Source organism: Salvelinus namaycush, chromosome 15 (assembly GCF_016432855.1).
Source record: "Salvelinus namaycush isolate Seneca chromosome 15, SaNama_1.0, whole genome shotgun sequence".
Taxonomy (NCBI): domain Eukaryota; kingdom Metazoa; phylum Chordata; class Actinopteri; order Salmoniformes; family Salmonidae; genus Salvelinus; species Salvelinus namaycush.
This window is the reverse complement of record NC_052321.1, coordinates 24738318-24761589: the sequence shown is the minus strand read 5'-3', so window position 1 is coordinate 24761589 and position 23272 is coordinate 24738318. Positions and strand designations below refer to the sequence as shown.

The 23272-nt window shown below is 45.0% G+C and overlaps 1 protein-coding gene across 5 annotated transcripts; it reads right to left on the bottom strand.

Annotated features, from left to right (window-relative positions):
• Positions 1–134: 134 nt before the first annotated feature.
• On the bottom strand, positions 135–21783 carry LOC120060344 (hypoxia-inducible factor 1-alpha). Of its 5 annotated transcripts, none has more exons than XM_039009569.1 (14): positions 21436–21783; positions 8608–8801; positions 8146–8300; positions 7925–8009; positions 7318–7633; positions 6938–7044; positions 6614–6761; positions 6160–6443; positions 5841–6058; positions 5587–5709; positions 1828–2102; positions 1623–1719; positions 1378–1483; positions 135–1277 (listed from the first exon to the last, which is right to left on the bottom strand). In XM_039009569.1, exons 1-14 carry the CDS (start codon positions 21465–21467, stop codon positions 1114–1116), a joined length of 2304 nt encoding a protein of 767 aa, XP_038865497.1. In that variant the 5' UTR covers positions 21468–21783; the 3' UTR covers positions 135–1113. The 5 variants fall into 5 exon arrangements, with proteins under 5 accessions (XP_038865497.1, XP_038865494.1, XP_038865496.1 ...); XM_039009566.1 differs by lacking the exon at positions 21436–21783 and adding an exon at positions 15111–15217; XM_039009568.1 differs by lacking the exon at positions 21436–21783 and adding an exon at positions 15111–15215 and having other exon boundaries at positions 5841–6028.
• Between the last annotated feature and the right edge of the window lie 1489 nt (positions 21784–23272).

The following is a 23272-nucleotide window of genomic DNA, read 5'->3' as shown; positions in this document are numbered from 1 at the left end:
GGACAAATAAACTATTAACAGTTTTGTTAGGCCCAGTATAATATATATTAATTGCTTGTGTAATACAATAATGACATTCCATGTTCACATTAAAGAGTTGAAATATTTAAGAAGAAAAACAACCAAGGCTATGATAATTTTTGGGGAGTAAATTTATGTTAGACAGCAACAGGAAGCATGAAAGAAACCCAAAACTGCAGTATGTGGACCAATACCATAAAAGAGATAACTGAGAAAACAGGTATGCAAGAGTAACACTTGCTACTAATAAATGAGATAATTATACTGGTAAAACATGATCATATGATGGTGCTAAAGAAGTACATGTTACTTCAATCTAAATAAACCATTTGGGTCTGACAACTAAAAATGAATTGATTACATGATCAAACTGAGGGGCCAATCCTCCAATCTTAAAAACAAATGGATTTAGATCTAATTATACCGCTCACATGTATTTATTAGTCATGACAAGGCGTTAAAGCAATCACTGAACGTTCCCCTGGTCTATGCACAGTAACAAACACACACTTACAGTAGTAAAGTAATAAAGTGACAAGTACTGAATGACTACACATTTAATGCATTTGCCTAAAATACTGGTAACCAGTAATGGGGAGAAACATTCAAAAATACCTTCTGGACCAAATAGTATTGTTATATACGACTTAAGAATGCAGAGGAAAAAGTAAAATAAAATGGTTGAAATTCCATTAAAACTACTTTTTAAAAGGCTTAATATAGATTGCTGGTAATCTTTTCTTTTTAAGAAAATATAAATTGTGCGACTGAAGCTTACAATACACTGCTGGCAGTAGCACCGCCGGTTTTCATGGAGACCTGATACAACAGAGCCATTCATGGAGGTGCCATACGTTTGCTGTCAGACTCCCGAGAAAGAAACAATTAGGTGCCTCTACCTGCAAACACTACAACATCCCCAACACCAACTCTAACGCTGCAGATATCACTTGGTGGATGCAGACAGCAGCCAAACTATAAGATCACTGATACAGAGAGAGACAAATAAAGGGGCAGCGGGTGGGGACAGAGTGAGTGAGGAGAAGTTGTAGTGTCTGGTCTGGTCCAGCAGGGGGCAGGCTAAGCGTTGACTCAGTTGACTTGGTCCAGGGCACTCAGCAGCTCCTCGCCCTGCAGCAGGAGCTGGCGACCTCCCACGGGGGCATTGACCTCACAGTCATATCGGGTCAGCTGAGGAAGGGTGAAGGGTGAGCCGCTGCCCTCCGATGAGATGCCAAGCAGACGGGTTGCCAGGTCTAAGAGAAACAAGAGAATATATGGGTCATTAGTGTCATTGTTTCATGTAAACGATGTGTAAAACATGCCTTGGCTGTTTTGTGTTCCAGGACAAACTACCTGTAGGCAGGAGCAGTATGGTCCTGTTGGAGGGAGCATCAGAGTGTCCCAGCTCAGACACTTTGAGCTTTTTACCTGGACCAGGACGGTCCTGGAGCAATCCCCCCTGGGGAAAAACAGATTCAAATTAGCACTCAATATGGGCCAAAATGTTTTTGAACACAATATCTCAACTAAAATGAAAAACATTTTACACATAATGAATTGATATAAGAACTTTTAAAACTTTGATCCTACACACTTACTATTCCGACAGCCTGAGACAGAGATATCTTCCTCTTGCGTTGTGCATTCTGGGAGGCCAGTGACCTAAGGGAGATCTCCCCGTCCATCTGAGGCACCCTGGAGCACAAAAAGTCAGTCACACACCATGTCGGCACAGTGTTTTGTTTTGAGGAGAGGCTCAGTTTGAGGGAGTGTGTCTGTTTCTGTGTGTGTGGGGGGGCTTACGTCTTGGTGAGTAAGGAAGCAGGGCAAGGGCTATCTGCTGGCTCCGGGGCTGCCAGGGCTGGGGAAGCTGCCAGGCTGCCTGAGGCATTGAAGGGGGAGTCAGGGTAGCTGTGGACCTCCTGGGTGAGGTGCACAGAAGAGCACAGAGAAGAGCTCTCTAGGGGTTGGGCTGGGCCACAAGACAGAGGCTCCTCTGGGGACAGAGTGCGCAGCTGGAAGTCATCATCCATGGGGATGTACGGAGCCAACATCTCCAGGTCCAGGTCCTCCATGGCCTACAGGTGGAAACAAGCACATATCAGATAAGCTCTTCCTTGAATCAAGTTATATCTCTTCCTCATACCAGCTGATTTACATTGACATTTTAGTCATTTAGCAGACGCTCTTATCCAGAGCGACTTACAGTTAGTGCATTCATCTTAAGATAACTAGGTGGGACCACATATCAGTCATAAGTAAGATGTTCCTCAATAAAGTAGCTATCAGCAAAGTCAGCACTAGTAGGGGGGGGGGGCGAGAGGCCCAAGAGACCAGAGGTGGCAGAAGAGTGCTAGAATCCCAAACAGATATACAATTTGACTAAAACATTATAATTTCAATACATTTGTATACGATCACGTGTCTCTCTATCATGCGTGGGAATACTTGGAAACAGATTCCCAAAAAGAAAAATCAATTGGAGCTGATTTCCAGGTGTTTTTAAAGTATTTCATGTCCGACAATGAAAATTTGAAAGAATTACATGTATTTTTGCTCAGAAAACTTCAGCCCACGGGCTGCCAGTCAGGGAACCCTGGTGTAGGGTTTCAGCACAGCCTGAAGGTATGGAAGGTATGCTGCTCCGTAGGCAAGTACCATGATCTTGTAGTGGATGCGAGCTTCGACTGGAGGAGCATGGGAGAATCTGGGAAGGTTAAACACCAGTCGGGCTGCAGCATTCTGGATAAGTTGCAGGGGTTTGACCGCACAAGCGGGGAGCCCAGCCAACAGTTGCCCAGACTGGAGATGACAAGTAGCTGGATTTGGACATGCGCCGCTTCCCGTGAGAGGTAGGGTCGTACTCCACAGATGTTATAGAGCATGAACCTGCAGGAGTGAGTCACTGCTTTGATGTTTGCTGAAAACGACAGGGTGTTGTCCAGAGTCACGCCAACATTCTTGCACTCTCAAAGGGGTACACCATGGAGTTTTCAAACGCGATGGCGAGGTCTTGGCCTTACCCGGGAGGAAAAGCAGCTCCGTCTTGCCGAGGTTGAGGTGGTAGGACCACATCCAAGCGGAGATATCTGCCAGACATGCAGAGATGCGTGTAGCCACCTGAGTGTCAGAAGGGGGGGGGAAAGAAAAAAGTAGTTGAAAGTCATCCAAATAGCAACGATAGGAGATACCATGTAAGGATGACAGAGCCGAGTGGCTTGGTGTATAGAGATGAGGGCCAAGAACCAAGCCCTGGGGGACACCAGTAGTGAGAGTACGTGGTGCAGACACAGATCCTCTCCATGTCAGTGGTAGGAGCGGCCTGCCAGGTAGGATGCAATCCAAGAGTGTGCAGAGCCTGAAACGCCCAGCCCTGAGAGGGTGGGGAGGAGGATCTGATGGTTTACGGTGTCGAATTCAGAGGATAGATTTAGGAGGATGAGAACAGAGGAGAGAGTCAGCTTTGGCAGTGAGGAGAGACTCTGACACAGAGAAGAGCAGTCTTGGTTAGGGTCAAGAAGATTGTTCTGAGAGGTAGCGATGGAGTTGGTCAGAGACACCACGCTCTAGTGTTATGGAAATAAAAGAAAGGACACCAGTCCGTAGTTTTTGACGTCAGAAGGGTTTAGTGTTGGTTTCTTGAGGAGGGGAGTGACTCTGGCCATTTTGAAGTCAGAGGGGACGCAGCCAGTGGTCATGGATGAGGGAAGTGAGAAGTTCCCAGAGATGCTCTGGGGAAGGCAGGAGGGGCTGGGTCGAGCGGGCAGGTTGTCGGGCGGCTGGACCTCATTAGTCACATGACTTCATCTGGAGAGAGACGGGAGAAAGGGGTCAAGGCGTAGGTTAGTTCTGAGTGAGTGGGACCAGTGGACTCAATAGGCTGAGTGAATGAGGAGCGGATGTCGTCAACATTCTTTTCAAAGTGGCTGACAAAGCCATCTGCAGAGAAGGAGGTGGAGGATTAGGAGGGAGGGAGAAGGGTTAGAGGTAGAAGCTTGAAATTTACAGTCATAGAAAGTGGCTTTAGCAGCAGATACAGAGCAAGAGCAGGTAGAGAGTAGGGAGTGACAGGATGATAGGTCCTCCGGAAGTTTAGTTTTCCTGCCCGCAGCCCTGTTCTGTAAGCTCGCAAAGAGTCACTCAGCCCGGGAGCAGGTGGGGAGGGCCGAGCCGGACGGGAGGAAAGGAGACAGTGCGAGTCACGGAATGCGGAAATGGAGAAGAGGGTCGAAGAGGCAGAATCAGGAGGGAGAATTATTTAGCAGAAGGGAGATGATAGGATAGAAGAGGAGAGAGTAGCGAGAAAGAGAGAGAAGATTTTGGCTGCGCATGACCATCTGGGTAGGGGCTGAGTGGTTAGGGTTGGAGGAGAGGGAGACAGAAAATGAAACAAAGTAGTAATCAGAGACCTGGAGGGGGGTTGCAGTGTAATTAGTAGGTAAACAGCCTCTAGTTAAGATGAGGTGAAGCGTATTACCTGCCTTGTGATTGGGAGGGGACTGGGAAAGCGTGAGGTCAAAAGAGGCAAGGCGGGGAGAGTTGGAAATAAATTAAGGCAGACGTCGAGAGGTTGAAGTCGGTAAGTACAAAGGGAGGTGAGCCATTGTCAGGAAATTAGTTTATTAAGGTGTCGAGATCATTGAGGAACTCTAAGAGCACCTGGTGGGCAATAGATGACAATGTTAAGCTTGAGAGGACAAGTGAGTGACAGCATGGAATTCAAATGAGGAGATGGACAGGTGAGTAGAGAAATTTAGAAAATCTACACTTTAGGAGAAATGAGTAGCCCTGTTCCACCACCGCGACCAGATGCAACCAGATGCTCTCGGACTAGGAGAGAAAACGTAGTCAGATGGAGAGCAGCTGGAGTAGCAGTGTTCTCAGGGGTGATCCATGTCTCTGTCAGGGCCAAAAAGTCAAGGGACCGAAGGGCAGCATAAGCTGAGATGAACTCTGTGTTCTTGACCACAGATCGGCATTTCCAATCGCTGCCAGAGACCAGGAATCCACATGGGTTGTGCCCACAGAGTAAACTAAATTAAAAGGGTTGTAGCCAAGGGGTGGGGAGTGTCTAAAGCCTACAGGGAGTGGCACAAACTGGTATAGAAAACACACAGAAAAATTAGGTCTGAAAATAACTAGGTAAGATACTCAAGTGAGAGTGGTGTGATTCTTGTGTTTCATTCGGGTCTACCATTGTACTGAGATGATGGTGAAGTCCATTATGGTCCGTAAGTGACCATATGCATACGATTGACCAAAGAGTTCAAACTCACATTCAAGTCATACACTGAGTGTACAAGACATTAAGAACACCTTCCTAATACTGAGTTGAACCCCCTCCCCCCCTTATAGGCTCAATTCATCAACACAAGGTGTCGAAAGTGTTCCACAGGGATGCTGGCCCATATTGACTCCAATGCTGAGTGTGTAACTCAAACTTGTGAAATGTTTCTGATCATCACACATGGATATTGTAGCAAACTTACAAATAGTGAGGATTTTTTTTATATCAATACAGCTAGTCTACCCACAATGTCTCACCATAGATAGGTACCGTACCTGTAAGGTGAAAGGAGTCTTTGGCTCTGTGTCGATGGCAAACAGTCTTTCCACCATGTCCAGTTTAAACTCAGCACTGATGTCAGACTCCATTGGGAAACAGAAGTCCAATGGGCTGTCAGGCTGCAGATGACATTACATTGGTTAAAGACTAGTATTTGAGAACAGAAGTATTTTTGACATATAAACTTTCCATTGATTTCCTGATAGGCAGTTTCAAAAGGTGTCTGTCTGGACGTGATATCCCTGCTCACCTCAGTGAAGCTGTGGCTGCCTGGGGTGCTGGAGGAGTCTGGACCAGCCTTGGTGTCCACTGAGGTGCTGGGCACCAGGTGCTGATCACTGGGGGGCAGCAGAGAGAGTGGCAGGGCCAGCTTGTCACTGGTGGAGGGCAGCATCACATCCTTGTAGAGAGGCACCTCCTTCTGCAGGATGTCAGAGTCTGCAGGGACAGGAAAGAGGGGGTCAGAGTCTGTTTTGGGACCAGTAAAGTGTGAGTTCTATCACTAATTATCCCGTTCATTTTTCCATTCAAAAGTAACCATCACACAGAGCTTCAGGCAGGGTACTGACCGGGGCTGCTGAAGTCCAGGGAGATGATGGTGTCTCCAGCGGCCGGGGCCAGAAGGGTGAGGGCCTCTGGTTCCTCCTTCAGTCTGTCATACAGGCTGGACAGGGGCTGGGCCTCCACCGCCCGGGTGAACAGCTTGATCACATCCAGCTCTGGGCTCTTCTCCTTCAGGAGCACAGGGGACACCTCTGCCTCAGAGCTCTCCTCCTCCTCCAGCTCCTTCTTCACAGGCCTCATATCCTCCGTCTGCTCCAGAGACAGCATCATCTTCTCCTCCTCAATGCCACTGTAGCAGGAGGGAGCCAAAAACAGTTACATATCAATGTATTACTCCCCCGTACAAAGTGAAAATCTGATTGGTTGAGTCAAAACCTAGTGAAGTCAGTCCCCCAGACAGTTTAAACCCCCCCATCAAAATAGCCTATTTGAAACACATTGTGGGGTCCATAACTATACCTGAGCACATAGTTGACACACACAACACACTGGGGCTGGGAGTTCTTGTTGTTGTAGATAACAGTGGCCTGAGTCTCCACCCACACAAAGCCTCCTCTCTTAGCCAGCATGCGGTACTGGCCTGTGCTCACCTGGCCCTTCGCAAACACTGGAGAGACGAAGAAAGAAGAAGAGGGTGAGAAAAAAAACTATGAGAAAAGAGACAGCAAGTAGCTTGAACATTGTATTATGTACTGAAGCCTATTGCCAACATTGGACATTTCCAGCCTGTCTGCTTTCCGGGGGAATATCTTTGCATGGTCATATTTTGGTAGGGGTGCTTACAGTTGTGATGGGTCTTCATGAGGTGGTCTGAGTCCAGGGCGTGGTAGTACTCATACACAGAGCGATTTAACAGGTCCTCTGGATCATAGCCCATCAGCTCTGTGATCCTTGACAACACAGAGATAGGGGACAGGTTAATCCTACTGTTTATTGGACACCAGGTGGCTCTGTGGCACTACATTCAGGAGCTACCTATTCTTTTCCTCACATATTTGTGTGCGAATACAAGTCATTTTCCTTTTCAGGGAAAACATTTTTACGCAACATATATTCTTACAGCAATAGCCCTGATATGGAATAAAGATTTGTGCAAGATTCAGTATTATTTTACTACATTATGCTGGTGCTGCAGTCAGTGGAGTGGTAGGTCTCAGTCTCACCTCTCGTCACAGTAGGTGAACTTCATGTCCAGTGTGTGGCGGCTGAGGAAAGTCTTGGTGTCCAGCGGCGCCTCGATGTTGGAGGGGTGGGGGATGGGGTCACAGACCAGCACCAGGTAGGGGACGGACGGCTCCTTGTGCCCACCGGGGCTCTGCTCAGCTGGGTCTTCATGGACCCGCACATGGCCTGAGCAGTGGAGAACCTTCCAGGTGGCTGATTTGACATTGACAGTGCGACCCCTGTTGGTGAGGGTACATTTCATCCGCAAGAAGAAGCTGCGTTCTGTGTTTGGTTCCTTTGACTTTTTAGAGGTCCCTGAACAGACAGAGAGAGAGGTGAGACTGAGGTTAAGAAAAAAAAAATACATTTAGTGTTGGTGTGATGTGCAAAAAGGAATGTAGCAGTTTACCAGTGAAGCAGAGTGAATGACATGGGAAGACTGTAGCCCACTAATCACTGACCTCAGGGATGGTGGGGGAAATAACCGGTTCTGACTTGCACTATTTGTTGCACTATTTGTTACTCTGATATCCCAGAGTGCTGTGTGTAACACAGTTGTTTCAGTAGAAACCTTGGTTTGTGTGTTTTCATAGGGGCGTATCTCACCTGTTCTGTGTACCAGCATCTCCCTCAGCTCCTCATGGTCACAGGGGTGTGTGTACTCAAACACACTAAGTCCTGTCAGGTCAATCTGCCCATGGACAGAGAGGAAAGACATTTAGAAACATACAACATATTCAAGCAAAGGGAAGAATAGCAAAAAGATCTGCATTCTTTATCCGTCTGTCCTAGTCAGTTGTCTCTGACTAATGGAGCAGAAAACCTACCTGTGCCAGACCCAAGCACTTGTTGACATTCTCAGAGAGATAGATCATGTCCCCGTCCTCAGACAGCACCATGAGGAAGCCCTCTAGAGCCTTCAGACAGGAGCCATTCAGCTGGGAGTCCAGCTCACTCTCCTCCTGCTCCTCCTCATCGTCGTCTAGAGAGAAAAAAGGAGGAGGTAGCAGAAGGGACCGCGTGGTGACCGGGATATATGATTACTAGCCAACGCACATGCTTGTGGAGCAGGGCACTACGACATACACAGAAAGAGTGCACAGAGGGAGGAGGACAAAAGGATCTATATCCTCCTGTCTGCAAGTTCATAGATCTCCCAGAGCTGCCCTGGCTAACAAAGGCTGCTCACCGCGTCACCACCTCTCTCTTACACCCACCCCTTAACCTCCAAGGTAATTTGGACACTACAAACCTATATATCCTCCCCCTCCTTTCCCTGGGGTACGGACCTGTGCTCAGCAGATTCCTCATGTGCAAGTAACTGATGGCCAGTCTCATGATGGAGGCCTTGTCCAGGTTGGAGGTGACGCTGTGGGGCAGGGGCAGCTCCTGGGCCAGCTCGTAGAACACCTCCGACTCCTTCCCCCTCCTGCATCGTGCCGCATCCCGGGACTTCTCCTTCCTCCGGTCCGAGCTCACCCTGCTGTTGGAGACAGAACAATCAAGGCAAGTCAGAGTCTGGGTCCAGACCAAACACACACACACACCACCAGGGCTTGCATTGTTGTTGTGTCTGCCTGCTCTACTCTGTGAGCTGCTCACTCAGCCACTGGCCAGACACAGTGGGGAAGGATGCAGGGTCAGCAACAAGCTCTCAGTCCAGCCATCTCCCCACAGCAGGCTCATTTACATACGCTGGCTCAGTCTGACGTCTTATTGGCTGCGAACAAAAGGAAGCGCAGCGATCACCCATGGAGTGATTGGCAAGGAGACAGGGCTTGGTTGTGTGTGATGTGCAGTACTCCCTCCACTCTGCCTGCTTTGTGCACCGCCTATCATCCTAACATTTGCTGCCAACACTCCCATCTCCCACTACTGAGACAGCAAGGAGGGACAGACAGGGCTCTTGTGGGACACATACACTTACAGAGGAAGCTGGTGGGAGGAGCTATAGGAGGACAGGCTCATTGTAAGGGCTGGAATGGAATCAATGGAATGGTAACAAACACAAACACATGAAAACAAAAGTGTTTGACTTTATTCCATTAAAATCATTCCAGCCATTACAATGAGCCCTACGCCTTTCACCAGTCTACTTCGATTCATATTTTTTTTAAAGACAGACTACTGGGAAGATTGCCTCCTAAACGTGTACACTGCATGCAACAACGACCATTGCAGGAACAAAGGAGCCTCTTCTGAAGCGTGAAAAAAACCTAAGAATGCAGGCTAGACCTCGGATTCTCTAAGATCGGTCCCTCAAAGGTCCGAATACAAAGATCAATTCTCTACAAAAATAGGCCAGTGTGATTCTCCATTAAGTGAGGGAATGTTAAAACATGTAGGCTAGTGTAATAGAGCTCAATTACAAGGCAAAATAAATATCCCCTGGAGAAAGGCTTCAAACAGTGCATCAAAAATATTCAGACCCCTTACACATTTTATTACACAATAAAAAAAAGATCTACACACAATACCCCATAATGGAACGCTAACGGCACCGCCCACAACCGCAGGGCTCTCCAGAGGGTGGAGTGTTCTGCACAACGCATCACCGGGGGCAAACTACCTGCCCTCCAGGACACCTACACCACTCGGTCACAGGAAGGCCAAAAAGATCATTAAGGACAACAACCTGCCGAGCCACTGCCTGTTCACCCCGCTACCATCCAGAAGGCGAGGTCAGTACAGGTGCATCAAAGCTGGGACCGAAAGACTGAAAAACAACTTCTATCTCAAGGCCATCAGACTGTTAAACAACCACCACTAGGATATACAAGCTGCTGCCTACATAGACTCAATCATTGGCCACTTTAATAAAATGGAACACTAGTCACTTTAATAACGCCACTAATAATGTTTACATATGTATATACTGTATTCTATATTATTGCATCTTAGCCTATGCCGCTCTGACATTGCTCATCCATATATTTGTCTATATTCTTATTCCATTCCTTACTTAGACATGTGTAGTAGGTATTTGTTGTGGAATTGTTAGATATTACTGCACTGTCGTAACTAGAAGCACAAGCATTTCGCTACACTCACAATAAAATCTGCTAACTATGTGTATGTGACCAATAAAATTTGATTTGAATGACAAAGCAAAAAACAGGTTAGAAAATATTAGCAAATTTATTAAAACAGAAATACCTTCACATAAGTATTCAGACCTTTTGATATAAGGCTCAAAATTGAGCTCAACTGCAGCATGTTTCCATTGATCATCCTTGAGATGTTTCTACAACTTGGAGTCCACCTGTGGTAAATTCAATTGATTGGATATGATTTTGTAAAAAGCACACGCCTATCTATATAAGGTCCCACAGTTGACAGTGCATGTCACAGCAAAAACCAAGCCATGACGTTGAAGGAATTGTCCGCAGAGCTCCGAGACAGGATTGTGTTGAGGCAGAGATCTGGAGAAGGATATCAAAAAATGTCTGCAACATTGAAGGGCCCCAAGATTACAGTAGCCTCTATCATTCTTAAATGGAAGAAGTTTGGAACCACCAAGACTCTTTCTAAAGCTGGCCGCCCAGCTCAACTGAGCAATCGGGGGAGAAGGGCCATGCTCAAGGAGGTGACCAAGAACCTGATGGTCACTCTGACAGAGCTCCAGAGTTCCTCTGTGGAGATGGGAGAACCTTCCAGAAGGACAACCATCTCTGCAGCACTCCACCAATCAGGCAGTAATGGTAGAGTGGCCAGACTGAAGCCACTCCTCAGTAAAAGGCATGACGGCACACTTGGTGTGTGCCAAAAGGCACTTAAAGGACTCTCAGACCATGAGAAACAAGATTCTCTGGTCTGATGAAGCCAAGATTGAACTCTTAGCCAGAAAGCCAAGCTTCACGTCTGGAGGAAACCTGGCACCATCCCTACAGTGAAGCATGGTGGTGGCAGCATCATGCTGTTGGGGTGTTTTTCAGTGGCAGGGACTGGGAAAATAGACAGGATCGAGGGAGAGATGAACAGATCCTTGATGAAAGCCTGCTCCAGAGCGCTCAGCGAAAACTGAAAATAGCTGTGCAGCGACACTCCCCATCCAACTTGACATCTGCAGAGACAAATGGGAGAAACTCCCCAAATACAGGTGTGCCAAGCTCATAGCGTCATTCCCAAGAAGACGAGGCTGTAATCACTGCCAAAGGTGCTTCAACTGAGTAAAGGGTCTGAATACATATGCATATGTGAGTTAATTAATACATTTGCAAAAAAGTATAAAAACCTGTTTTTTCTTTGTCATTATGGGGTAGTGTGTAGTGATGAGGTGAAAAAACAATAATTAATTTTAGAATAAGGCTGTAACGTAACAAAATGCGAAAAAAGTCCAGGTCTGAATACTTTCTGAAGGCACTGTACTTTAGAAAAACTCCAAGGGAATTGAAAGGAGGCTTTATTGATGTTGAAAAAAGGCCTGCTGAAAACAAAGACAAAACATCTTTCAATCCCTTTCAGAGTTTGAATTTTTATCTCCCAAATGTGATCACATGCTTTGCTTATTGTCGGTCTTGTGCGGCTGTATAGAGGCATGTAGAGATTAGACACCAATGCAGACCAGGGGATGCTGCTGAGTTGTACTCTTAACCCTACATTAAGAAGCGTAAATCAAACAAAGTGTGCAGCATTCCCCACAAAAATAAAGACATCAATATAAAAGCCCTCCGAAACGTGAAACGATCTGTTACGGAGTTACAGTAACATCATTACGTTTTGAGGCTGTCTAAATGCATCAGATAATTGAATTGACATTGTTTTTATATAAAAATGCACTATTAGCCTGACCATTTCAGAAACACGTCCCTACTAAACAGTTAATGACAGAAGCTTATCCACCTGCGTGTAGGCCTACATGAGTAGCCTAGATGAAGACCTGCTTTGTGACCAAAATATTTGGAATTATTCAGGGGTCAACGCTGACCTTTTGTACAAGGAGCATGTGTGCGCCTAAGTTGAAAAAATGTAGGCGCAAACAAAGATATGTAGGAGCAATGAAAAAATGTCAGCTATTAAAGCTAGAATCTTAAATGAAAAGTCTAGGTCACACAGCAAAATGGTTAGGCGCATATGTGAATATAATGGTTGCGCTGTAGAGCCCTGTGCTCAGTGAATATGTCTGCAGGTTTTGCATAATGTGCATGATGAGACAAAGGACATTTGACCAGCAGCATTTTAACAGACATACGAAAAATTTTCCGGACCCATATGCTGATTAGGGATTAGGGAGTCCACCCACAGTGCTCAGAATGACAGAAATCACATTTAGATTATGCTAATTCATATAAAACAGAACATGCAAGTCGAGGAAGCAACGATGTGCGGTCCTTCTTAAATAATTCTGATGCGCAATTTGAAGATGTTAGAAATAAACTGTCCACATTTACTTTTCAAGACGAGTAACGAACGGCAAAATCACTGGCCTATGTCAATCTACTATCCCCCATAGTAGAAAAGTTGACCTATTCTATTGGTCAGTTTGTCTAGGCTACATAAAAATACAAAAAATGTATGAGTGATGCCACAGAACAGAATGTTTTGCTTAAAATGTTGCTAAACTATGATTTATTCACATTATAAGCGCAGCAATGCACACAGGGCAGTAGGCTACACGTGAATGTTTGTTCTATAATGCAATTAGTAGGAAAACACTTGTCAAAAGAGCACTGCACATGCAAGCAGTTTTACGGGGCAGATGAAAATATCTGTTCGAAATTTAGAAAGAGGTGAGATCTAATATGCAACAAACTAGCATGGGTTACTAATATGACTACGATTGTGCCATTTGGCTACTTACTGGAAAATGAAAGTTGGTTGATAAATAATTGCCTCCATGGATATGGTCTGATTTTGGCTAGGCTACTTTGAAGCAAGGTAAGACATGCCTCATAATATGTAAGAAAACATTCAAGTTTCAAACAATTAAGTATATGCCTTCAAAATGCATACAGCCTCCAGCTCATTGCAAAGTGGTGTGACGTGCTGACGAAGCCTGCCTTCCATTGCCTATGCATTGGCTGTTGAGATGCTATGACAGCAGCTCTCACACTCCCTGACAGAGTTTCCACTCAAAGGCTCTGTATCGGTATGCTGCACGATGTGATAAGATACACAACGAACATACTGTATACACGAACCAATTTAATTCCACTTAGTTAAGCTAATTAACCTATAGACCGATAAGCATGACCATTCAAATGTATTTCCCCTCAACTGATATTTCCATCAATGAATAAGCTAAAAAGCATTATTTCACAATGCCATTTTTTCCTTCTCCCGGACAATTGGTAGGCGCCAATTTAATATAAATAAAAATTAATTAATAAAATCCGACATAAGCTGGCTATTACTGGCTAATGGAAACCCTGGATGAGACTAACCCATGCATTCCCTCAGCCTGAAGTCAAACAGACAGGCTGGCAGTCAGTCAGTCTGTTCCTCAAGCTGACTGTGCAGGTCAGGAGCTCAGTCAGCGGAGGCCAAATATTTATACCAGGGATAAAATCAACCAGATTCAGCCGCTGGCCAATTTTTTTGTTGAGCGGATGGTCGGGTGGCCGGAACATAATTACAAATAATTAGTGGACTGCACATTGACCACAAGATGCTCAAACAGTTATAATGTTTGACTAAAACAATTTCAACCCTTGCCTACATTTGTATACGATCAAGTGTCCCTCGTGTAAGAATACTTGGGAACATATTTCTTAAATTAAAATGATTTGGGGCTGATTTCCTGGTGTTTTTACATTTCTAACAATACAAATGTATATATTATTTTTTTGCTCAGAAAGCTTGGGGGGACAAATAAAACCAACCATGGGCCCAATTCTTCCCGCAGGCCGCCAGTTGGGGAACCCGGATTTACGCTCTCCTACGTCAGCTCTGCCAGACTACATCAGGACCTGACTGTCTGCCTCTCTGGGATCTGAGTTTGAAAGCTGATCCTGTGTGTTACGCAACCAGTTCTGCATAGCATAAACACACTTCTCACCCTCCGGGCCCCTGTTACAGAGTCCTGGCCTCTGGCCATAGCCCAGAGCAATATCTTCCAACTAACCAACCACTGCTGCTAAGAGGCAGAGCAACATAAAAAAACATCTGAGTATCTAGGTCTCCACCTGTGGAAATCAGCCACATGAAAATCTAACCTAGCATTTAGAAAAATATCTCTGTGCTTAATATTTGTAAGGATTCTATTCAGATTTGACTGACAACTTTGGCTTATGCAGAGACATGAATTCTCTGGACAACTATTTGAAAAGGTGCTGGTTTAGGTTGGAGGTCAAATTCTACAAAGTGAACTCTGTGCAGTACAAACAAAGGCTAGTACAGCATACAGGAATCTTCTGCTGCAGTTTTAATTGTGCATTGCCCCATCCACAGTACAGATGGGAGGCTGTTTTTTCCTTTCTCTAAAAGCAGGGAAAGCACTGCAATGATCCTCATCCTTCATCAGAATCACAAGTATGGGCTGAAAACAAAGGCTAAGAGAGGCCACCATTACAAAACATCTCTATGCACATACATGCCTAACAGTGTCCTACATGCCATTTTGGCTCGCAGATATAGCACAGGCCTAACCAGCACATCTGTTGTATAATGTTAGTCTTAATTGCCCTGTTATATAATAATAACAAATATATTATATAACACTTGAGGATAAAGCTCAGTCATGCAAACAGGTGGACATGGGTCAAAAGACAAGTCTCACATTCAATGCTGTAGAAAGGCATTATCAATTTTATTGTAACCCCATTCCCTGACTGAATTAATAAAATGGACTGACCTGCTTTTACTTGGAACTGTTTGGGGTGATCTGTCACTAGCGTCCAGTGTGAAGGAAAACATAGCCTCGTCTGTTGTGTTACGTAACCTCTTTCAGGCTGTAAAGTGCCCCAGTGGACAGTAGAGCACTGTGCAAAACAAACGTTACAAGCTGTTCTAACCTCTTTTCAATTGACCAGTGATAAATTACTCATTTCTGATTTCTCCAAATTGTATTACAGCCTGCATGTATCTCACAAAACCAAATTGCTCAATCTCAGACACAATCGCTCCAGGCTATGGGTTGAGGCTCTTGTGTAAAATTAAGCTCATGATAGGTCCATCATGTAGCTACAGGTTTAGTACAGAACAGGAAGTAGGCTAGCCCTATGCCTATGATAAATATATTTAAGACCACAGATCATAAAATACCCATAGGCCTACTTGCATATAACAAAAATATATTTAAAAAAATAATTAAAATAGATGGTTTGTTCAGCGTAATGGCCTTTCTCTTCATTTGGCCAATGTACACAGAAAGTGCCAATTAAATTCACCCAGTGAATTGTCACACACACTTCGTGCCAGGAACTCCCATTGACGTCAGGCTCTCAGTGATTAAGAATTTAGATGGAAATAAGATCACAACAACCTGTGTAGACTGCCACACACAAAATCAGTGTACCATAACCTTGCTACTTTTTGCAATGGTTTTGCTTTCCGTTTATATAAAACCTGTGGGCAAAGCAGTGTTGTGAAAGTAGAGCGCAAAATAGGATGTTCCTGAATTCATTTTAGCAGTTCTAAGTAAAATAAGAACTAAATTGTATATAAAAAGGTAACAAGTTTAGCCCCCTGTACGAGTCAAACCTCACAACATACCTAAATATATTCCCTACATGTCTAAATTCTGCCCACCTACACCCAGAGAATGTTATACTCAACACTAACAAAACCATTTTCCAGCCTACCTCGGTTCACTCTAAGTTGGCCAATGGCAACTAAACCACTGAAATTATAGATGGGCCAAAGAACAGCTTTGAATTTGGAATATTTTAAAGAAAAATCACTAACAGCAGTATCTTCCAATAGATGAACCTCTTTACAATGACAAATTGTTCATATTATTTCAGACAAGATAACAGAGTTGACATATCAAATATTATTAGTCACATGCTTACTTACGAGCCCTTAACCAACAATGCAGTTTAAAAAAAATATAAGAATAAGAAATAAAAGTAACAAAAGAATAACAATAGCGAGACTATACACGGGGGGGGCGGGGGGGGGGGGGGGGGGGGGGGGCACCGGTTAGTTGAGGTAATATGTACATGTAGGTAGAGTTATTAAAGTGACTATGGATAGATGATAGAGTAGCAGCAGGGTAAAAGAGGGGGCAATGCAAATAGTCTGGGTAGCCATTTGATTGTATGTTCAGGAGTCTTATGGCTTGGGGGTAGAAGCTGTTTAGAAGCCTCTTGGACCTAGAGACTTGGCGCTCTGGTACCGCATACTATGCAGTAGCAGAGAGAACAGTCTATGAATAGGGTGGCTGGAGTCTGACAAATTTTAGGGTTTTCCTCTGACACCGCCTGCTATAGAGGTCCTGGATGGCAGGAAGCATGGCCCCAGTGATGTACTGGTCCGTTCACACTACCCTTTGTAGTGCCTTGTGGTCGGAGGCCGAGCAGTTACCATACCAGGCAGTGATGCAACCAGTCAGGATGCTCTCGATTGTGCAGCTGCAGAACCTTTTGAGGATCTGAGGACGCATGGCAAATCTTTTCAGTCTCCTGAGGGGGAATAGGTTTTGTTGTGCCCTCTTCACGACTGTCTTGGTGTGCTTGGACCACGTTAGTTTGTTGGTGAATTGGACACCAAGAAACTTGAAGCTCTCAACCTCCTCCACTACAGCCCCGTCGATGAGAATGGGGGCATGCGCCGTCCTCCTTTTCCTGTAGTCCACAATCATCTCCTTTGTCTTGATCAAATTGAAGGAGAGGTTGTTGTCCTGGCACCACACGGCCAGGTCTCTGACCTCCTCCCTATAGGCTGTCTCGTTGTTGATCAGGCCTACCACTGTTGTGTCATCAGCAAATTTAATGATGGTGTTGGAGTTGTGCCTGGCCGTGCAGTCATGAGTGAACAGGGAGTACAGGAGAGGACTGAGCACGCACCCGAGGGGCTCCCGTGTTGAGGATCAGCGTGGCAGATGTGTTGTTACCTACCCTTACCACCTGGGGGCAGCCCATCAGGAAGTCTAGGATCCAGTTGCAGAGGGAGCTGTTTAGTCCCAAGGTCCTTAGCTTAGTGATGAGCTTTAAGGGCACTATGGTGTTGAAGGCTGAGCTGTAGTCAATGAATAGCATTCTCACGTAGGTGATCATTTTGTCCAGATGGGAAAGGGCAGTGTGGAGTACAATAGAGATGGCATCATCTGTGGATCTGTTGGTGCAGTATGCAAATTGGAGTGGGTCTAGGGTTTCTGGGATGATGGTGTTGATGTGAGCCATGACCAGCCTTTCAAAGCACTTCATGGCTACAGACGTGAGTGCTATGGGTTGGTAGTCATTTAGGCAGGTTACCTTAGTGTTCTTGGGAAAAGGCACTATGTTGGTATTACAGACTCGGACAGGGAGAGGTTGAAAACGTCAGTGAAGACACTGTCCAGTTAGTCAGCGCATGCTCGCAGTACACATCCTGGTAATGTGTCTGGCCCACCTTGTGAATGTTGACCTGTTTAAAAAGGTCTTACATCGGCTGCAGAGCGTGATCACAGTCTTCCGGAACAGCTGGTGCCCTTATGCATGTTTCAGTGTTATTTGCCTCAAGCGAGCATAGAAGTTAATCTCGTCTGGTAGGCTCGTGTCACTGGGCAGCTTTCGGGCTTTCGGCTGTGCTTCCCTTTGTAGTCTGTAATGGTTTGCAAGCCCTGCCAAATCCGACGAGTGTCAGCGCTGGTGTAGTACGATTCGATCTTAGTCCTGTATTGACACTTTTCCTGTTTGATGGTCCGTTGGAGGGCATAGCAGGATTTCTTATACGCTTCCAGGTTAGAGTACAGCCCCTTGACAGCAGCAGCTCTACCCTTTAGCTCAGTGTGAATGCTGCCTGTAATCCATGGCTTCTGGTTGAGGTATGTACGTACAGTCACTGTGGGGACGACGTCCTCGATGCACTTATTGATATAGTCAGGGACTGATGTGGTGTACTCCTCAATGCCATCGGAGGAATCACGGAACATATTCCAGTCTGTGCTAGCAAAACAGTGCGGTAGTTTAGCATCTGCTTCTTCTGACCACTTTTTTATTGATCTAGTCACTGGTGCTTCCTGCTTTAATTTTTGATTGTTAGCAGGAATCAGGAGGATAGAATTATGGTCAGATTTGCCAAATGAAGGTCGAGGGAGAACTTTGTATGCGTCTCTGTGTGTGGAGTATAGGTGTTCCAGAGTTATTTTTCCTCTGGTTGCACATTTAACGGGCTGAGAGAAATTTGGTAAAACGAATTTAAGTTTCCCTGCATTAAAGTCCCCGGCTACTAGGAGCTCCACCTCTAGCTGAGCATTTTCTTGTTTCCTTATGGAGGAATTCAGCTCATTCAATGTTGTCTTAGTGCCAGCCTCTGACTGTGGAGGTATGTTAACAGCTACGAAGAATACAGATAAACTTTCTCGGTAGGTAGTGTGGTCTACAGCTTATCATGAGGCTATCAATAGCTCGAGACTTCCTTCGATATCGTGCACCAGCTGTTATTTACAAAAATACATAGTCTGCCGCCCCATGTCTTACCAGACGCCGCTGTTCTATCCTGCCGGTATATCGCATAACCAGCCAGCCGTATGTTGATTTTGTTGTCGTTCAGCCACGACTCCGTGAAGCATAAGATGTTACAGTTTTTAATGTCCCGTTGGTAGTTTAATCTTCCGCGTAACTTGTAGATTTTATTCTCCAAGGATTGCACGTTTGCTAGCAGAATGGAGGGAAGTGGGTGTTTATTCGATCGCCTACGAATTCTCAGAAGGCAGCCCGCCCTCTGGCCCCTTGCTCTGCCTTCTCTTCACGCAAATGACGGGGATCTGGGCCTGTTCCCAGGAGAGGAGTATACGATTCACGTCGGGCTCGTCAGACTTGTTAAAGGAAAAAAAGGATTCTGACAGTCAGTGGTGAGTAATAGCAGTTCTGATGCCCAGAAGATCTTTTCAGTCATAAGAGATGGTAGCAGCAACATCATGTACAAAGTAAGTTAAAAAAAATGTTACAAACACAAAAGAAACTAAAAAAAAAAACTATTGGTTAGGAATACGTAAAACGTCAGCCTTGTTCTCCGGCGCCATCTTGTCATTGTAGGACTTGTCAAAACTAATGTAGGACTACATCAAATTACACTGAACAAACATAGAAACGCAACATGTAATGCTTTGGTCCCATGTTTCATGAGCTGAAATAAACCCCAGAAATGTTCCATACTCACAAAAAGCTTATTCCTCTCAACTGTTGTGCACAAATTTGTTTACATCCCTATTGGTGAGCATTCCTCCTTTGCAAATATAATTCATCCACCTGACAGGTGTGGCATATCAACATTCCTGTGTATACCTTGGTCAAACATGTCACATTTGTCTTCTCAGGACCAAGAAGGTCAAGGTAGCCAACAAGGTAAGGGCTCGATTCAATCCGTATCGCTGAAGTTCAGCGCTATAGTGCGACAGAAATTTAAAGGCAATATTCCCGCGTTGAGACTGCATTCACTGTAAACGCTGCATACACTACATGGCAAAAAGTACTCACATCCCATTCCAAAATCACGAGTTGGTCCCTCCCTTTGCTGCTATAACAGCCTCCACTTTTCTCAGAAGGCTTTACACAAGATGTTGTTACACTGCTGCAGGGACTTGCTTCCATTCAGCCACAACAGCATTAGTGAGGTCGGGCACTGATGTTGGGCGATAAGGCCTGGGTCGCAGTCTGCGTTCCAATTCATCCCAAACGTGTTCGATGGCGTTGAGGTCAGGGCTCTGTGCAGGCCAGTCTAGTTCTTCCACACCGATCTCAACAAAATATTTCTGTATGGACCTCGCTTTGTGCACGGGGGCATTGTCATGCTGAAACAGGAAAGGGCCTTCACTAAACTGTTGCCACGAAGTTGGAAGCACAGAATCGTCTAGAATGTTATTGTATGCTGTAGCGTTACGTTTTCCCCTCATTGGAACTAAGGGGCCTAGCCCGAACCACAAAAAATATCCCCAGACCATTGTTGCTCCATCAAACTTTAGAGTTGGCACTAAGCATTGGGGCAGGTAGCATTCTCCTGGCATCCGTCAAACCCAGATTGGTCCGTCGGACTGCCAGACGGTGCGTGATTCATCACTCCATAGAACGCGTTTCCACAGCTCCAGAGTACACCACTCCAGCAGACACTTGGCATTGCGAATGGTGATCTTAGGCTTGTGTGCGTGCGGCTGCTCGGCCATGGAAACCCATTTCATGAAGCTCCCGACAAACAGTTATTGTGCTGACGTTGCCTCCAGAGGCAGTTTGGAACTCGGTAGTGAGTGTTGCAACCGAGGACAGACAATTTTTATGCGCTCTGCGGTCCCATTTTGTGAGCTTGTGTAGCCTACGACCTTGCAGCTGAGCCGTTGTTGCTCCTAGACGTTTCCACTTCACAATAACAGCACATACTGTTTAACAGGGCAGCTCTAGCAGGGCAGAAATTTGACTAACTGACTTGTGGAAAGGTGGATTACTATGATAGTATGCCACGTTGAAAGACTTCTGTACAGGCCATTCTACTGACAATGTTTGTCTATGGAGATTGCATGGCTGTGTGCTCGATTTTATACACCTATAGCCGAATCCATTAATTTGAAGGAGTGTCCACATATACTACATGGACAAAAGTGTCACCTCAAACAAAAATGACCTTGACGTTTTAATCGCGCCATAACTCTGAGTTTCAGCGATACAGATTGAATCACATACCCATATCGTGCGACCTCTTGGCTGTAAACTGTCACTTACGGGAGAGAAGAACCTAGCAAGTTAACGTTCGCTTATTAAAACATAATGAAGCTTAGTTAACTATCAGACATCTAACAAGCTAGCTGGTAGTTACTAGCTAACTAACGTTAAGTGTATACATATATATTTTAAGTATAGTTGTCTATCTAGCTAGTTGGCTAGGCTAGCTTTAGCTTATTATCTATATAGTTAGCTACTGTAGTAACGTTAGCTACGCAAACGCATCAAAATCTAACGTTAAAAAAAATCAAACAGAAGCTAGCTATCTATTTATTTAAGTAAAAAAAAAACATTGGCTTGCTAGTAAACTAGAGGTTAACGTACCTTTTCTTTTCGGGGACAACTCCTGTGTCCATTTCAGGACGAGGACAACTGACTTTCTGAGCACAAACTCGAACAATCAGTAGCTACTGTACTGTGACGTTAGCTAACGTTAGCTATCAAACTGTGTTTGTCGGGCCCGTACGGAAATGAGCGAAAAAAATCCACGTAACTATTAAAACAATTAAATCCGTAAATTGTGTTTTCCTTAAGTGTTGTTGATCAATGCAGTTCGGAGAGGTCAAGCCTCCATCGCGGAAAGTCAAAACATGAGTGCAGAAGAATGTGTTTTAATTCCTTCGAAATGGCATGAGGTGCCACGCTGGAGAGGTTGCTTGGAACAATGTTGTAACTAGTTAGCATAGCAGCTAGCTGATCAGCTGCTTATCCCCTCCCACTTCTTCGTTGCCTTTTCGGGAGCGCGCGCTAATGCCACCTGCCCCTGCTATCCGGGATCCTTGGGACGTCCCGATCAAATTGAAGTTGACATGTAAAAATGGGTAGGGGTAAGGGTTTAGAGTGAACCTGTACCTGTGCTTGAGGAGACAATGAATATGAGATATTTGAAGCCCATGATCCTTCAATTCAAAGTCCCATTAGTCTAGCTCTGCAAACGTTATGTAAAAATATGTTCAGTACTAGCCTATACATATAGAATCGCATACACAGATTTCAGATGTTATCGCAGTGAAATGCTTATGTTTCTATCTCCAACAGTGCAGTGATTTCTAGTAATACAATAACAATAAACACATGATTCAAACGTAAAAAATAAAATAACAAGACATTAAGACAGAGCGAGCAATATCAGAACGAGCAATGTCAGAGTCCGGGGTATAAATATATATAAATGGTGTGTATATTAATAGAACAGGTGTGTAGCCTAAAGCAGTATGTATGTTGGATATCTACCTGGACTATTGCATTGACGCTTTATTACACTGACTCTGTTACACCGACTCTGCACTTTCACTGGACTCTACCCACACACTCACACATACAGTGCATTCAGAAAGTATTCAGATACAGCCTTATTCTAAAATGGATTAAATAGTTTCCCCTCATCAATCTACACACAATATCCCACAATGACGACGTGAAAACAGTTTTTTTTTTTAAATGTCTGCACATTTATAAAAAAAAATTAAACAGAAATAATGTATTTATTTAAGTATTCATACCCTTTGCTATGAGACTCGAAATTGAGCTCAGCTGCATCCTGTTTCCATTGATCATCCTTGAGATGTTTCTACAACTTGATTGAAGTCCACCTGTGGTAAATTCAATTGGATTGGACATGATTTGGAAAGGCAATCGGGGGAGAAGTGCCTTGGTCAGGGAGGTGACCAAGAACCCTATGGTCACTCTGACAGAGCTCCAGTTCCTCTGTGGAGATGGGAGAACCTTCCAGAAGGACCACCATCTCTGCAGCACTCCATCAATCAGGCCTTTATGGTAGAGTGGCCAGACGGAAGCCACTCAGTAAAAGGCACATGACAGCCCGCTTGGACAGCCCGTTTGCCAAAAGGCACCTAAAGGACTCTCAGACCATGAGAAACAAAATTCTGTGGTCTGATGAAACCAAGATTGAACTCTTTGGCCATCATGCAGGATGTTTTTCAACGGCAGGGACTGGGAGACTAGTCAGGATCAAGGGAAAGATGAACAGAGAAAAGTACATAGAGATCCTTGATGAAAACCTGCTCCAGTGCACTCAGGACCTCAGACTGGGGCGAAGGTTCACCTTCCAACAGAACAACGACCCTAAGCACACAGCCAAGACAACGCAGGAACGGCTTTGGGACAAGTCTCTGAATGTCCTTGAGTGGCCCAGCCAGAT

Excerpts from the sequence above, each read along its gene's own strand:
- LOC120060344 (XM_039009566.1), bottom strand. The coding sequence starts at position 15,172 with ATGTTTTCCTTCACACTGGACGCTAGTGACAGATCACCCCAAACAGTT. Across the intron at positions 7,634-7,924 it reads GATGCTGGTACACAGAACAG|GGACCTCTAAAAAGTCAAAG; the intron begins GTGAGATACGCC and ends CTGTCTGTTCAG. Across the intron at positions 6,444-6,613 it reads TGTGTCAACTATGTGCTCAG|TGGCATTGAGGAGGAGAAGA; the intron begins GTATAGTTATGG and ends CTCCTGCTACAG.